Genomic DNA, 18,615 nt, shown 5'->3' with positions numbered 1-18,615 from the left:
AACATAACAATTTGCAAAGATTATAAAATCTACAGGGGTTAGACAAGGCTGTAATCTTTCACCTTTATTGTTCATAGTTTACATGGATCATCTGCTGAAAGGTATTGAGTTGTAGAGAGGGTTTCAGTTAGGTGAAAATGCAGTAAGCAGTCTGGCCTATGCTGACGACCTGGTCTTGCTAGCTGATTGTGCCGAAAGCCTGCAGTCTAATATTTCGGAACTTGAAGATAGGTGCAATGAGTACCGGTATGGTATAAAAATGAGCCTTTCTAAGACTAAATTGATGTCGTTAGGTAAGAAATCAAGAGAATTTAATGTCAGATTCGGAATACAAAGTTGTAACAAGTAGATAATTTCAAGTATTTAGTGTGTGTGTTCTCCCAGGATGGTAATATAGTAAGTGAGATTGATTCAAGGTGCAGGAGAACTAATGCAGTGAGCTCACAGATGCGATCAATAGTATTCTGTAAGAAGGAACTCAGCTTCTGGACTAAACTATCTTTACATCGGTCTGTTTTCAAATCAACTTTGCTTTATGGGAGTGAAAGCTGGGTACAAACAGGTGGGATCAATGGCAGGAGGGTACTCGGAATGAGGAAATAAAGGCTAAGTTAGGAGTGAACTCGATGGATGAAGCTGTACGCATAAACCGGCTTCGGTGGTTGGGTCATGTGAGGCAAATGGAGGAGGATACAGTAGGTTACCTAGGAAAATAATGGACTCTGTTATGGAGGGTAAGAGGAGTAGAGGAAGAGAAAGATGACTATGGATAGACTGTTTCCAATGATTTAATAAGAAGAGTTATAAAACTAAATGAAGCCACAGAACTAGTTAAAAATAGAGTATTGTGGTGGCGATTAGTAAATTCACAGAGGCTTGTAGACTGAACACTGAAAGGCATAAAAGTCTATAATGAAGATGTATGTATGTATGTATAAAAGTGGGAACAATGGCATGGGGTACACAGAATAAGGAAATAAAGACAAAGTAAGGAATGAACTCGATGGATGAAGCTGTATGCATAAACTGGCTCAATTTATATCTCGGTACAGGTATATACTGAATAGTAATGTTTAGAATTAATATTAGTCTCATAAGCCGGCCCCGTGGTGTAGGGGTAGCGTACCTGCCTCTTACCCAGAGGCCCCGGGATCGATTCCCAGCCAGGTCAGGGATTTTTACCTAGACCTGAGGGCTGGTTTGAGGTCCACTTAGCCTACGTCATTCGAATTGAGGAGCCATCTGACGGTGAGATGGCGGCCCCGGTCTAGAAAGCCAAGAAGAACGGCCGAGAGGATTCGCCGTGTTGACCTCATGACACCTCGTAATCTGCAGGCCTTCGGGCTGAGCAGCGGTCGCTTGGTAGGCCAAGGTCCTTCAAGGGCTGTAGTGCCATGGGGTTTGGTTTGGTTTGGTTTGATTAGTCTCATAATTCAAAATCCTGACATGCTATGATAAATCTGATTATATATCTGGAATCAGTGCATCAATTTTAGTATAAAACACTTGAAATTTTCTCATTAGTAGACAGGATGGTATTTTTGTAGACCCCTTAAAACCTCATAAATCCCAGTTCTTTTATCCATTTCTCCTCAGTGCCCAACAAGCTCTTTTCTGCTTCCCAGCTTCATGACTCATTGAGGGGCCAGCTTGATCGATATTTAGTCTTGGTATGGGAAGTGTGAGTGTGTGAGATAAGGAGAAAGCCAGGTAAACACAGGAAAGTAGCAGTCACTCTAAAATGCTCTGTTTTCTTTGTTGGTGCATGACAGTCATCTATTATTGTACATACTGTACAAGGTGCGTTCCATAAAAAATGCGACCAAATTCATAAAAAATCATTTATTGAATATATTTGTACAAATAATTAAAAAATCTTCAAAATAGCACCCTCTTGCGTTGATACACTTCTGGAGGCGGTGTTTCCATGCCTGGAAGGCATCCTGGAAGGCCTTTTCCGGAATGTCCTTTAGAGCCGATGTAACATGCGCCTGGATTCTTTCAATCGTGTCCCAATGTTTTCCTTTTATGACTCCTTTTAACCGAGCAAACAAAAAACTGTCACCGGGAACCAGATCAGGACTGTAGGGAGGCTGGGGAACCAATGGCGTGTTGGTCCTGGCCAGGAAGTCGTTGACTCGGTGCATTGTCGTGATGAACTTTCCATGTGTCCTTGATGTCGCTTCGGCGGCGCGAGACCCTCCTTTTCAGTCACAATGCGGAAAACTGTTGTTTTTGCCATGTTTAGAATTTGTGCTATCAATTGAAGGCTCAGCCGTCTGTCAGAGTTCAAACAGCCGCGCACACGCGTCACATTTTCATCGACTCGTGAGGTAGATGGCCGTCCACTGTGAGGTTCGTTGGTGATCTCCTCTCAGCCCTCCATGAATGACTTGTGCCATCGGAAAACTTGTGATTTGGACAAGCAATCAGTCCCAAAGGCCTGCTGAAATAATGGAAATGTTTCGGTGGCCGACTTCCCAAGTTTAACGCAAAATTTAATAGCGTACCGTTGCTCTACATGAACTCTACATGAACTCAAAACAGGCTTGACAGAAACGCACGTCCTGACTCTCTGGCAGCTCGCTGCCGAATGAGACAAAGAGCGTTTAAGCTAACACCCCCCTCCACCTAGCCCAGCAGGTTAGAACATGCTGCAGTGTACAGTTGCGTCAGAAAAAAATTGGTCGCATTACTTATGGAACGCACGTTGTATATCTTGCCAAGATTAAATTTGGTGCATATCTGGTTCAAATCTGACTAGTGACAGTCCTGAAGATGGTTTTTCATGGGTTCCAGTTTTTACACCAGGTGAATACCTTATCTTATTTTTTGACTTCCTAAGAGAGAATCTATTTCAAGTTATTCCAAGTATTTATTTCTTTGAATAGTATCTCAGTGATATGGATATAAAATAAAAACCAAATTTAACAAAGGCGTTCTCAATAAAAGGTCATCATAATTTATAAAACACGAAATTGCTTATTTTTTCAAGCATTTGTCAAGCAGAAGCTATACTGTCAAATGCACTCCAGAAATATTGATATATTATAATATTTTAAAAGTGATGATCTAGTTAATACCAAGTATTTTAGCTAGTATGGCTAGTTACTTAAAATACTGTATGTTATTAGCCTGACACCATATTATTATTATTATCATCATATTAATAATGCTACTTATGCTTCATTTAAACAATTTTTTAATATAAAAGTAAATCTTTGTTATAAGTTCAGGATATATTTAATGGGAAATCATGCTAGGTAAATCTTGGTGCAATTTAAAAAATAACCGATGCAAAAAGTAACAACATTTGAAGCCTTCACACTACTCTCTCTCACAGGCCAACTTCCGTTGAGCATAAAGACTGTAATTTCACTTGTTCATGCTAGGCACATCAATGTGTGGTATAATGTGGAACCACTACAGATTACACAGCACCAAAAATAATAGTAATACTACGAATAATAAACATAATAAAGAAAATTTAAACTTCATGAGATTTGATAAAGTTAAATGAAACGCACACACAAAGACTTCAGAAACAGCGTCAGGATATAAATACCAGGTTAACCCACATGACAACTAAAAGAAAGGAGATAGAAAGCGGGCTAGGAACCATACAAGGTCTGTGAAAGGTAGTTTGTTGTGAGGAAAACAAGACTAACAGTGATTCCTTTCTGAACACTCAAATTTATGGATTATTAATTTGGATTAAGATACAAAACAAATTAACAGCCAAAATAACAAATTACAATGTATGTACTAGGGCACATCTGTTACAAAAAACATTTCTACCTTGCTTCTTCTTGAAACAATATTTACTGTAACCGCAATTTCGACAAGTACGATTAAACATAATAATAATATGGAAATAACAAAAATAAAATAATAATAATAATAAAGTAATAAAATAATACCAGTAATAAATAATATAATAACACTTGTAGTAAATAAGATAATACTTAATAATATGAATAAGGAGGTAGAAATATGACGCAGTGGCGGAGAATTCATATAAACCAAATACAGGGAACACTTACAGGCCTATAAATGACAACTAAGACAGGATAGTGGAACGTGCTGGGAAGCCCTATCTATGAGGTCCATGGGAACGTATGACGTTATGGGGGAGAAAAGACTTACAAGAAACACCCTCTAGCTCAACTATATTAAAAATGACAAGAAAGTTTTACATAATACCGGTACAGTACCACGACACGGAAACAAGACATACTTAAGTAACTTAACATAAAATTTGATTTAACAAAGAAGGTGAAGCTACATTAAAGGTATAGTTTAAAGCGAAAGTATTTAATGGATGAAAGAATTGAAAGTACGGCAATTGGAACCTAGGGTAAACTCGGACACATTAAATTAAACTTTTAAAATGACATTAAGCGAAGAAATAATGAAACACAAAACGAATTAAACTAAATGAAACGAAACCGGAAAACATTGAGAATAACATTTCAAAAACACTGAAATAACACTTACTTCGGAAAAGCAGGGCGGTCGGATGGAAATTGACGCCGAAATCACGCATCATTTTTCCCAAGCCAGTAGGAAGACCGGATATGGCCCGATTTCAATCAACCAATAAGATCAAACTTACCCTAGATTCCTGGACCTTTTTGCCAATAGGAAATCTCGTGACCATATATGGTCATTTTAACATCGTTAGCAATTGCACAAGTTCTGGAACATTACGATTACAACACCAAAATTTCATCATAGGAAACCACACTTGCATTACAGGTACAGGATGCTCCAAAATAAATCACCTTACAAATTTTACATCAGATTACATAAAAACTACATTTTTAAAAAAATCACTTCAAAACACTTTTGCATGTTGCAATGTTCATACAGTTCAATATTTCTTGCCGTTACATAAAATTCCAGTAGAGTCCAGAGTTGCAAAAAGTAAATCCTTCAGACAAATAAAAAAATTAAAATTTACATTTCCAAACACACTGTAGTTTCAGTTCTCCGTCCCACCAACCGGTGACATTTACAATAAATCGTGACAATCAGTTATTGAGTTATAGATGATAGCAGGGATTTTATATTTTTTTTAAATTAAAATATAACATGAAATTAAGGAAGGGGCCTGTTGAAATGTTTACTAACAACAGATAGCAGCAAAATAATAAAATTTAACACAGAGCTACTGGAGGCATCCCCAAGGAAAATAACACATTACATACTACCTAAAAGACATGAAAAAAAAGTGACATTTACATTTGATTAGAATGTTCAAATCAAGAAAAGGGGATTATTTCCGAAAACAAGGAGGGGGGGGGGGGGGGGTATGACTAGCCGCAGGGGCTGAGTCATTTGAAGTTAAAAATTGACGAAGGGAAGATACCCCAGGCAAACTCTGGTGCCCAAATGAAATTTAAATTAAGAATTTACATTTAAAAGTTAAAATCCAAAACATGAACCAAACAGTGCTCACCTCGGAGGGCCGGTAGTCCCATAACAGGGCAGACGGAGGAGACCTCCCTTCACCAGTGACAAATCAAAGATGACGGAAACAAGCTTGGCTCTGGCCAAGTCGCCAGAAGCCGGAAATGGGGCAATCGGGAGATAACCAATTAGGGCACGGGAATTACACTCGCGGCTCTTACATTTACCAATAAGAAACTTTGTTATTCTAGCCTATCCCAGAGCACTTCTAGAAAAATCTTTCTGCTGAACCAACATATTACTGGATATAAAGAAACGACTGGAAAAGACCTCTTACACATGTCAGTACACCCTGCCTCACAAGTTATTACCTTAAATCCTACAGATGCTAATTACACTGTAATTTACATTATAAAACTTTACACAATAACCAAATTAATTTAGTAGAGTTGCAGAATAATTAAATAACACTAAATATCTTAAACGCATAATTTCAAGTTACATGAATGATTTATTGAGTTCACATTCCCAAATTAAAAGACGCTGTTCTTGACATACAGAAAATAAAATAATAACAATTTTATATAGTATAAGAAATTTCCAAAAGTTCTTCTTCTTTGCCCTCATCCAAAATGATAATTTTAAGTGCGGCCAGTATCCAGTATTTGGGGGATAGTAGGTTCGATCCCCACTGTCGGCAGCCCTGAAAATGGTTTTTTGTGGTTTTTCATTTTCACACCAGGCAAATGTTGGAGCTGTACCTTAATTAAGGCCACGGCCGCTTCTTTCCCGCTCCTAGTCATTTCCTGTCCCATCGTCGCCATAAGACCTATCTGTGTCAGTGCGACGTAAAACAACTAGCAAAAAAAAAAAAGATAATTTTAAATATCACACTTGGGGAGTTTTTCAAGTCAAAACAAAATAAATAGATTTTACAATATCAAAATGAAGACGATGACTTTTGTCCTTTGGTAACATTCTCAATGTCTTTTCTTGAGGCTTGCTGAAATTGCATAAAATGGTGCACAACATCTTTCAAAATACAGCTGTCTTGTCACCGTGACATAATGAATAAAATCTCAGGGACTCCAAGGATGATTTTCGCTATTACCAATGCATGATGATAGCAGAAATGGTTTCCAGTCTCAAAATCCCAGACAAGACCTAAATTAAGGGGGCACTCTGCTAATCCTGTATTAACACACCTAGTAGAAATGTATTTAAAAAGAGATGTTATAAATGGTACATAGAATTAAGAAATTAGTACATAATTTTTGTGATAATGTTATAGTATCTATGAAGAATGTCTTTCATAGCTACAATTTAATTTATGTGATGCTAAAAACTTGAACACTTTGCTGTCACCACATTGTTTCTTCAGACAGAGCTCTAGTTGGCAACATGCCATGTGAGAACAGGAGAAAACCTCTCTCTTATATGAACCAATTGTTTAGCTTAGTAGAAGAAAGTTAATTTGGTTAGTAAGGAAGTTGTTTTATTTAAATAAGATTAAATCTTGTTTCAGGTGTTCTACTACTCAACAGGTCTGTTCATCAGCGCAGGCCTAACTGAGGAGAGTGCCAAGTTTGCCACAATTGGTATTGGTGCCATCATGGTTTTAATGACGCTGGTGTCAATACCTCTCATGGACCGTACTGGGCGGCGGACATTGCACCTGTATGGTCTGGGTGGCATGTTTATTTTCTCCATCTTCATCACCATCTCGTTCCTCATAAAGGTTTGTTTTGAATTCAAGTTCATTGAACTCTCTTGAAGACAGAGCTAGTTGAACCCAGTGCTTTGGAATGATTGATTAAAATTGAACTTCAATAAGCAAAACCATGACTTAAAGTAATCTCTATAGCAGATGTCTGGGTTGTTAGACCATATCAAATTTTATGTGTATGGTTTCAAATCCATCCGCAGAAGTAGTCACACTGGCAGTAATTTGATACTCCCTCTATGCCAAACTAGGAAACTGCTATTCCAAAGCATACTAAAGATGTACTTACACCATAATATGATTTATTAACTTGTCATTTAGTGAAATATTGAAAGAAAGGAACCATATTTTGGGATAAACACAAGTACAGGCCAACAAGGGAAGAGGGAGTAGAGGAAAGAAGAGACTAGGATACACTGTAAATCTTCATATACTACAGTATTTGCATGAATGAGCACACTCTTCATCAGTTCAAGTTCTTCTACAAGCTGTGAACTTCCATCTGGGAGATAGTGGGTTTGAACCCCACTGTCAGCAGCCCTGAAGATGGTTTTCTGTGGTTTACTATATTCACTCCAGGCTGTACCTTAATTAAGGCTACAGCTGCTTCCTTCCCATTCCTAGGCCTTTAAGCCTACTATCCCATTGTCGCCATAAGACCTATCTTGTGTCGGTGCAACATAACGCAAATAGTGAAAAAAAAAGTTATTTTACATCCACTCATTATCAAGCCTTAATGAGTTTATTTCTGCTTCCCCACTTTGTTATATGGATAGGCATGAATGCCAGTTAGGGGAGGGTCTGTAAATATCTACAGTCTTCATGTAATAAGTAAAGGATAAGAAAGCCAGATGAATAAAATAAAATGGGAGAGAGAAAAAGAATAAAGGTTTATACAGGTGGCAGAAGTCTTAGAACACTACCGAAGCATAGCAGGAGGAAAGCAGACCAGTGTTTCAATGTAAAGGAACAAACAACTAACAAATAAAATAAATACACAAAGTTGGGAACATTATTTACCTTCCTTCCCCACGGCGCTACAACCCTGACAGGCATTGGCCTACCAAGTGACCACTGCTCAGCGCAAAGACCTGCAGATTATGAGGTGACGTGTGATCAATACGACAAATCTTCACAGCTGCTATTCTTGCTTTCTAGACCAGAAAAAGTCAGAAATATGCATTAGGATAATGATTGGATAGTCCTACGTTTGAGCAGAGAAACATATTTGACCATTCAACTGTCTAGTCTTCATGCCTTTTGCCACACTTTACTTTTTTCTGTGAGCTAATATAAATTATTTTTCTTGTACTGCATTTCTACATGCTGCTATATCTAGAAAACAATTTAAATTTTTTACCTGGAACTTCACTGGAGAACCCTTTATATCTCATTCTGTAGGAATTGCTCAATGGCATTAGTCTCTATTGTCAGTTGTTGTGCCTTCAACATATTCCCATTTGGCTGGGTTAATGGTTCCTATAGGCTGCTTTGAAAACGCCACTGCAAGTAGTCCCCTCATTCCTCTTTTCAGAATGAAATCTGTTAGCAAAGAAAGTAGGCTTGTATTTTTACATGATAGTTAATGTCAGGATCATAGCCACAGGAGGACCAGTTTTATATGCAATACAGAAGTGGCTCTTCATTTTAAAAATCTCACTTGTTGACCAGGTTTGAAATCACAGCCACCTTAGTGAAAAGCCAGCGGATGTCACTTAGCTACTGTGCCCCTTCAATGAAATCTGTAAATGTTGTGATTTGATACCATAGAGTACACTAACATTACCTCTTGTCAGTAGATGCCTGCATCACTGCTGTGCGTAGCACATCTGTGATAATCCTATTCATCATACACATTTTTCTTTGGACTCCCAAAACCCTTTCTCACTGCCACTGTAATTAGCACACTAAAAAGGCTCAATCTCCATTTTTAGGAACTACACATATTATGGTATTTGTTTTTTTCCCTTCAATTATTTGGTTTCAACAAGAATTTTTATGGTACTCCGTCTTCGTGGTGGCCTGAAAATGTTGTAAAGAGAATTTAAAACAATTTTGGAGCAGAGGGAGTATTAGAGTTAACTTTGATTTATTTATGAACACCACCACTCATATTTCAATACACTCCTAGATTTAGAATTTCTCTGTAAGGATAAATATAATACTTGTGCTCTACATCAGAAAGAAGCCATTTGATTTTCTAAGGTCAACAAGGTGGTGCATGCCTATTTGCCCAATCCTGCATTGAAACTAATCCATCAACACACATACAGTTACAGAACTTGGGTGCCTCCCTTTGTTATGATAACTGTCTTTTAACTGACTACCAGGAAGCAGTATCAATCAAAAATAAATCTACCATAGTTATGTTGACATATGCAGGGCATGGTTCATGTTAAATTGCTTGCCTATAAATACAGCAGAGTCCCATTAATACAAACCCTGATAGTCCGGAAACTAAAATTTAAAAAGTTGTAACGAAATGTAAAAAATGCAATTCGTATTGAAAATGATTTGTATTTTTATTATAGTACAGATCATGAAATCCTCTTTGACCAGGCGAAGGTCATCGCACATGTAAAAGACTTCTATGCTCGACTGGTAAGAGAAGCCATAGAGATAGAGCTGCACCCACATAACATCAACAGGGAAGACGGCTTCAAGTTATCAAATACATGGAGACCTGTACTGCAGAAATACATGCATAACACCACCATGGAACAGTGGGACACACTCACAAAACCATCGACAGAGGGTGGTGAATCACAGCATGATGATCCTCGAGTCCAATTAGTGGGGTAGGTCGTGGATAGTACGATCAGGACTTCCACATTTCGTTGAATTCCTTTGCTCACTGTCGAAAGCAGAACTTAACATGCCCTGATGAAGGCCAATTAATATGCTTGAAAGCTCGGCTTCAATAAATAAATATAATGGCTTTAATCCAGTATTCATTTATTTATTTACGTTAACCTCTACTTAGATTATTGTGAATTAAACAGTACAGGACCTCAACAACTAGTGAGTGGAAGGAGGTTCCTTTTTTGAGATGAATTTAAGTTTGAAGTGTGCAAGTTCACCTGGCTCTGAGGGCTGTTTCAAGGTCCACTCAGCCTACATTAGACCAACAGAGCAGCTATCTGATGAGATAGTGGCATAGGTCTAGAGGCCAAGAATAAAGACCAAGAGGATTTGTCGCACTGACACGTTACACCTCATAACCTGCAGGCCTTTCAGCTGAGCGGCGGTCGCTTGGTAGACCAAGAACCATAAGGCTAAACTGTGTCATGGTGTTTGTTTGTTTGTTTGTTTGTTTGTTTGTTTGTTTGTTTGTTTGTTTGTTTGTTTGTTTGTTTGTTTGTTTGTTTGTTTGTTTGTTTGTTTGTTTGTTTGTTTGTTTGTTTGTGAAACACATTCAGATGCTACCACAGGGGTTCAGTTGAATCGGACCTGGGGCCTCCTGGTAAGAAGCAGCTCGCCTAGACCGTAGGGCTAGCTATATGAGTACTGAGGTTTTTCAAAAAGATGAGATGACATTTGAGAACTGGTGAGAGCAAATGAAAGCTGAAACTTTGGACAAGTAAACTGACAGAATGCACTCGTATAATTATTGTATAGAAAGATGGGAGTGAAATGAGAGGATATGAAGGCTTGGTTCATCTGTAAACAATGTGAATGAGTACAAAACAAATTTATCTGCCCAAATAATTCATTACAAACTAGTTTACTTTCTAAATATAGAACAGTGTATTGAATTAAGAAGTGATTGTGTGTTTGTTTAATATTCTTTTTAAAGAAATTTTTATTATATTTCTGAGATTTATACCAACAACCATAAGGCATTTGTGTCATCAATAATTTTACAGTATTCAAGTGCGTACATATTAGAATTTTAAAATTATTCTGAAGTTAAATTCTAATAAGTGGCATCAGTTAAATACAGAGAAGAAAAATATATTTTTAATATTTGATTTCATTGGCTCAGCAATCAGAAGATAAAGCACTGGGTAAGCAGCTCTGTTGTGTTCTACAAAAGAATTTTCTTTACTCCTATATATTTTAATGGCATAACAGTTGTTCTATGTTATACCATCCTTTACTTATTGAAACAAGGTATGTTAGGGTATCAAAACATACTTGTGATTATACAGATGTTATTGACAGAAATCAGAAGTTAGGTGAGTATACAAGGGTTGAATTAACTGTAAGAAAATTATTTCTTAGAATGTATTATTATGAATATCACAATCGTACTTGAAAGCCTAAGAATTAATGGTATTGCATACCATTAGTACTCAACATAACCCAGTTCAATTAAGTTCAATTTAGTTCAGTTCTATTCATTTCATTTCATTTCATTTCATTCATTCATTCATTCATTCATAGTTGAATAATTAATTCCACTTCAAGATAGGCTTAGAAAGTTATACCATCCCAAGATCTGAAGTTAAATTTAAACTGTGATGCTATTGACAGCTGTTCCGATGATATTTCCTCAAGTTCATCCTTATAATTTCAGGCAAATGCAGACACATTACTTCATTTCAAGTCTCAAGTGAATTACACTGACTGACAGAGCAAATGCAACACCAAGAAGGAGTGGTCAGAACTTTATGCCAATTGCAGGGTAGACTGACGTCACTGAGGTATGCTCATGATGTGAAATGCGCCGCTGTGCTGCGCACGTAGCGAACGATAAATGGGACACGGCGTTGGCGAATGGCCCACTTCGTACCGTGATTTCTCAGCCGACGTTCATTGTAGAACGTGTTGTCATGTGCCACAGGACACGTGTATAGCAAAGAATGCCAGGCCGCCGTCAACGGAGGCATTTCCAGCAGACAGACGACTTTACGAGGGGTATGGTGATCGGGCTGAGAAGGGCAGGTTGGTCGCTTCGTCAAATTGCAGCCGATACCCATAGGGATGTGTCCACGGTGCAGCACCTGTGGCGAAGATGGTTGGCGCAGGGACATGTGACACGTGCGAGGGGTCCAGGCGCAGCTCGAGTGACGTCAGCACGCGAGGATCGGCGCATCCGCCGCCAAGCGGTGGCAGCCCCGCACGCCACGTCAACCGCCATTCTTCAGCATGTGCAAGACACCCTGGCTGTTCCAATATCGATCAGAACAATTTCCCGTCGATTGGTTGAAGGAGGCCTGCACTCCCGGCGTCCGCTCAGAAGACTACCATTGACTCCACAGCATAGACGTGCACGCCTGGCATGGTGCCGGGCTAGAGCGACTTGGATGAGGGAATGGCGGAACGTCGTGTTCTCCGATGAGTCACGCTTCTGTTCTGTCAGTGATAGTCACCGCAGACGAGTGTGGCGTCGGCGTGGAGAAAGGTCAAATCCGGCAGTAACTGTGGAGCGCCCTACCACTAGACAATGCGGCATCATGGTTTGGGGCGCTATTGCGTATGATTCCACGTCACCTCTAGTGCATATTCAAGGCACGTTAAATGCCCACCGCTACGTGCAGCATGTGCTGCGGCCGGTGGCACTCCCGTACCTTCAGGGGCTGCCCAATGCTCTGTTTCAGCAGGATAATGCCCGCCCACACACTGCTCGCATCTCCCAACAGGCTCTACGAGGTGTACAGATGCTTCCGTGGCCAGCGTACTCTCCGGATCTCTCACCAATCGAACACGTGTGGGATCTCATTGGACGCCGTTTGCAAACTCTGCCCCAGCCTCGTACGGACGACCAACTGTGGCAAATGGTTGACAGAGAATGGAGAACCATCCCTCAGGACACCATCCGCACTCTTATTGACTCTGTACCTCGACGTGTTTCTGCGTGCATCGCCGCTCGCGGTGGTCCTACATCCTACTGAGTTGATGCCGTGCGCATTGTGTAACCTGCATATCGGTTTGAAATAAACATCAATTATTCTTCCGTGCCAACTCTGTTTTTTCCCCAACTTTCATCCCTTTCGAACCACTCCTCCTTGGTGTTGCATTTGCTCTGTCAGTCAGTGTATATTAGTCCCAAGTTACCGCACTCATACACACTCTAGCACAAGTATCTCTAACAGTCACTACACAGTGTACAGGACTAAAGACCCCCTTAAAAGCATTTATAGTAATAACATACTATTATACTATAGGTAAATATAATTCTGGAAATATATATTAACCATGTACTTTGTCTACATAATGAGGTGTATACTGGCACATCAGTATAATGAATGTTTAATATCACTAAACTCTAATTCCGTGCATACTTCCTCAATGACTTCATGAACTGATGAAAGGGAGATTAATTCATAACTATTTTGACAGTGGCTTTGGGATGGAGGTGTTTCATCTCTCTTGTCTTCCACTTTTTTGTTCGTTTCCAAAATATATGCATCCCTTTGTAATGGAACTACACACACTCTTCCATCTTGCACAGTACTACTTTTTCAGTATAACTGTTAAAGCTACCATCTTAAAATTATATATGGCATTGTTTTGTGTAACACATGGGGAGATTTAACATTAATTGTGATAGTTATTGAAATTTGCTTGATGTACATGCTAATTTAAAAAGAAAAAGAGACAGAGATTGAAGGTGTTCAAATACGTCAGCCTTGTGTCTGTAGATTTACTGGCATGTAAAAGAACTCGGGCAGGATTAAGTTCTGACACCTCAGCATCTCCAAAAACCATCAAAGTAGTTAGTGGGACGTAAAGCCAATGACATTATTGTTAATTAGTTTAAATGGAAAAACTAAAATAGTAGCCTATATTCTCGTGCAGAAAGTTTCGTCCTCTGAATAGATTATAATCAGATCATAATATAACTAACATCAAGTACTGGTGTATTTGATTTGTTTTATATTTATTCACATTAGTTTTTTTTTTTTTTTTTTTCAAGATAAATTCTGGACTCTCTTCATATTACTACCAGATAATTTTAAACTTTACACTTCATACACCTTATATACCTTTTGATAGAAAAAATAAAATTAAAAATAAATGAAATGGTGATAAATATTCACAGAATATTAAGCACTGTAATATGATAAAATTTTAATTCAGAAGAATTTATTAAGTTTCTGAAGTTGGATGTGCATGCTTGTTAGATTACAAGGAGACAGGCTGACAAATGTGACATCCATTGAACAATACTGGCTGTTGCATTATTAAAATGTTCACATGTTTGGCTGTTGCACTGGTTAGTATGTGTATAGTTTAACACATCAGTCTGTGTTTAAATCATCTGTTCTGAAGTTGGACTAGCTCAAACTAGATTTTTGACTGTAGACCCTCCATCTATATCAATGCTAGACAAAGGTCCTTCCCTTTAAAGTAATTGTACACATGTTGTGTTCAGGATAGATTTCTGAACAGTTTTCTGTAATACCCAAACATATTGTACCGTACCTTAAATAAAAAGGTCAAATTATTGCAACAAATTGTACTCACTTCACTGCTGTCAACACTGGAGGATCAAATGGTCATCTAGTTGAGTGATAAAAGTTTAATTTTTCTGATTAATTAATGCTTGTTCATTCTGTTAGTCATTGTTTAGATATACACAAATTCATATGAATTGGCTTACTATTATTTATCCATTCCCTTTCATTAAGGAACTATGCCTTATATATTCTAATATTTCTCATTACCATACCTAAAGAAATGTTTATTTATTTATTTATTTATTTATTTATTTATTTATTTATCTCCATGTCATCAATTTGGTCTGTGTTGTGGCACAAAATATTTATGTAAATAAGTTCTTATACAATATGTTAAACAGGCATTTCTAAATACTCAGTATCATTGGAAGCTAGTTGAATTAAGAGCTTAGGAATTTTTCAGTTACTGATTGAGAATTATTGTATTCTTGCCAATTTAAAGTATCTTCTTGTAAGTTTTTGTTTGAGGAATCATCCTCGCTTGCTTTGTTAATCTGTTTGTAAATATTTGCCTTCTAGAAGTATCAGATGAAAAACCTGTTGAGAGACACTGCTCCAAATGTAACGTAATATTAGAGAGTCATACTGCATCACTCAGCGTGCCTATTACAGTGTTGAAAGTTCACAAGTGAAGTACTGACCACCTCAAATATAAATGGGGTGGGAAGTAAAAAAAAAAAAAAAAAGTTAATTCAATCATTCTCTCACTGATTCAGACTTTGGTAACAATATTTCAGCATTAGACATAGTAGTTTCTTGCTTTAAGCTACTGTAAATACTGTAAACAGTATAGAAAAGTTTTGAATTAAGGAAAAATGTCATGGAAGCTTTGCATCCTCAGCATAAGCCAAGTTTATAAGACTCTGAAGCTATGAGAAATAACGCCTCTGAGAGGCTTCCAATATTTACATATTTTTTGGGTGGGGGTTGTTTCTAGAGTTCAGTCTGATATTGTTTCCTTTTACGTATGCAATTCTTGTGCTGTTCACAATTCCTGATCCTCTTACCTTATACAACTTCCTTTCTCTTTCAAACAGTACGTTCTCTTTACATGTCACTTTTGACCTCTATGAATTCTTACTGAGTGAGTTGGCTGCTTGGTACGGCTGTAATCTTGCATTGAGGAGGCAGAGGGTTCAACCCCACCTTCAGCATCCCTGAAGATGGTTTTCTGTTTTCCACACCAGGCAGATGCTGGCGCAGTGCCTTTGTTAAGGTTATAGCCACTTTGTTCTAGTCCCAGCCATTTCCTATGCTATCATTCCCAAAAAACTATCTGGATTAGTGTGATGTTAAACCACTTTCGCTTTTCTATCCTGAGGCTGAAGACTCTCTTTGTCTATGCCCTGGTAAGTCTCTCTTACTCCCGATTTTTCTTTCCTAACTTACTCTTCTTTGATGATTTTCAGTGGTTGTACTTCTCTTTACATAGCCTAAACCTTTAAAAAAAATTAAAACTATAATTCAGACCGAGAAAGCCTTAAATCAGAATTTCAGATGAACTGAGAAAATTAAGATTGGAATGAATGAAAAAGTACTGGGCAGATCACAAGAATTAAACAGTACAACCTTCAAAGAGAAAGTGAACATGGAAAAACTCAAGTGGTCCAATAATAATAATAATAATAATAATAATAATAATAATAATAATAATAATAATAATAATAATAATAATAATAATGTTGCACACCACATTTTTCCTTTGGTACAAGTAAGAAGTAAATAAATGGAAAAGGTTGAGCTAATTAATGCAATGACTGCAATTTAAATAATAATTTGTATATGGAATATTGAAAGTATAATTTTCATCTAGAACGAAGATACCAGACTTTTTTTTAAATCAATTGTTGTGAAGACACTTCTGGAAAAAGTGAGGCCATGGTTATAAACTGGTAAATAGTACGAAGTGATCTTGATGGAGCAGAATCATAGAAAATTTCAAAAACACAAACACCTGATAAAAAAACATTTAGAAAAGAGGTAGTTCTCAACAATGCTCATACGATATATTGTGTATAAATGATCTGTTAAATGAAAGCAGTCCCCATGGATATGATGGTTACTCAGACTTCAGTATAAATAGAAATATTTATTTGAGATGGAAACAGTTTCTGATTGTCCATGATTAAATAAGAATTTTGGAACAATAATACCAGCAGAGGTACTCAGAATCCCTGACAGTTTACCAAATAAAACCCATTAGTTTGATCTTTGGTGAGGAAATTTAGAAAGCAATAGTTCCTTGACATTTACGTCTTTTGAGTCGGGGAGCCTTAGTAAAATTTCATTGATAAAGTCGTCTCAGGTTTTAGACTGATCTAGATAATATTTCAGTAGTTTTTTACAGGTTTTCCCTTGTGTATAAAACCTTTATAAAAGATTTTATAAATTATTCTCTCAAGTAGTATTACACTCCCTGAAAATGATTGTTACATGCGTGTTGTTTCATCCATTAGAATATATCGAAGGAAAAAAAAAGTTTCCTTGTTCACCATTTCCTATTGTGTAATATAGAGAATGGGAAATGCAGCTGTAGCAACAGATTTTGGTGAGCATTATTTTCTCTCTCGGTCTATTGCTAAGGCGACCAATGGCATCTGAACATCTTGCCAAATCACAGATTTTAAATATGTCTCAAATTTATGCATTTCTCAATATTTAGAATGTAGGAATCTTAGGAGTGAAAATATAATTAGCTTCATGCAACATTATCATGGCCTTTAGCTTGATTGTGTTTCACTCTCTGAACTGTTTGCTGAAATTAACTGATCAAAACTCATACAATAATTATGATTGTGATATAATGAAAGCTAGTTGATATTTATTATGTTTCTAACTATCATACTGTGTGGTATTCATAGAGTACTTATGGTAACTGTAATAATCTTATATGACCTGTCTACTAGCAACATGAAATATTTGAGGTTTGAATGAGTTGTTAGTTGTGAACAAAATATATTGGTGCTCATCAGCAAGTGGAAATATTTTAGTTAGTCGATTAAAACAAGTGATGGTTAACTTGCATACTGTACTTTGTTCTAATACGACACCCATTCTGGTTATTATTTATTCTTATTGAGGATAAAAGTATCTTGAAATCATACATTGTATTTGTTTAAACAGAATGTCTTGTTATTTGTTCCCATAGCTACCGTACACAAAAGCAATTCTAGACAAAAATGGCAACATGTGCGTTAATGGTAATTTTCTCCAACAAATTAACTACCAAACCAAACCAAACCAAACCCTATGGCACTACAGCCCTTGAAGGGCCTTGGCCTACCAAGCGACTGCTGCTCAGTCCGAAGGCCTGCAGATTACGAGGTGTCGTATGGCCAGCACGACAAATCCTCTCGGCTGTTATTCTTGGCTTTCTAGACCAGACAAATTAACTACCAGTAAAATAATATGTCAATGTAAAGTATTAATGTTATTGGTTTTATATCCTACTAACTACTCTTATATTTTTTGTAATAAATAAAAAGTTTAGGTTATTAGGTTATAAGCCCTCTACAGCTCATACAAAAGCAGATAAAATTCTAGAAATGATCAGCAAGATGTGAAGTAAAAATGTAGTTCTGTCACACAGTGCTACTGAAATGTATTGGAACAGAATTTTGGATTTCCATTTTTGTCTAGGATTCTTGTGTAGGGTATAGTTCATAGTTGCTAGTTCCTACCATTCTTGATATACTACAATTGTAATGTTTCTAAATGTACTATGAACAGAAATCACTCTCATTCCACTTAAATTACAAGACTTAGATCATGAAATTTGTAGTGGAACTTGCAATAATATATTTAAACTGCTTTTTTCATTTCAGCTGAGAATTCATAAAATTTAATTCTCTCTTTACTTACATTTAAAGAATAAAAACAAAATATGCAATTGATTCTGTATAGACCTCTCAACAGGCACTCTCAAAATCTTCAAGCATTAGTATGGCCTTATTAGTCCTCTCTCTTATACAACGAAGGCATTGAATCATTTTATATGTTGATAGTGAAGTAAAATACCAGACTTATGTCCCATTTCTGTGTTGCATATTTTTTGAAGTTTCTCGGTTGGGTTTT

General features: G+C 37.2%; 1 protein-coding gene across 9 annotated transcripts in view; it reads left to right on the top strand.

Annotated features, from left to right (window-relative positions):
* Nucleotides 1–18,615, top strand: part of Glut1 (Glucose transporter 1) — a 250,614-nt gene that overhangs the window by 130,340 nt on the left and 101,659 nt on the right. For all 9 annotated transcript variants that reach the window (XM_067146970.2, XM_067146967.2, XM_067146968.2 and 6 more), the window contains exon 8: nucleotides 6,938–7,150. In XM_067146970.2, coding sequence (XP_067003071.1) covers nucleotides 6,938–7,150 — 213 coding nt within the window. The remainder of the gene's footprint in view (nucleotides 1–6,937; nucleotides 7,151–18,615) is intronic.

The sequence above is a fragment of the Anabrus simplex genome, chromosome 5 (assembly GCF_040414725.1).
Source record: "Anabrus simplex isolate iqAnaSimp1 chromosome 5, ASM4041472v1, whole genome shotgun sequence".
In the NCBI taxonomy this organism is placed as follows: domain Eukaryota; kingdom Metazoa; phylum Arthropoda; class Insecta; order Orthoptera; family Tettigoniidae; genus Anabrus; species Anabrus simplex.
The sequence above is the reverse complement of the archived record's forward strand: the minus strand, read 5'-3'. Positions and strand labels throughout refer to the sequence as shown.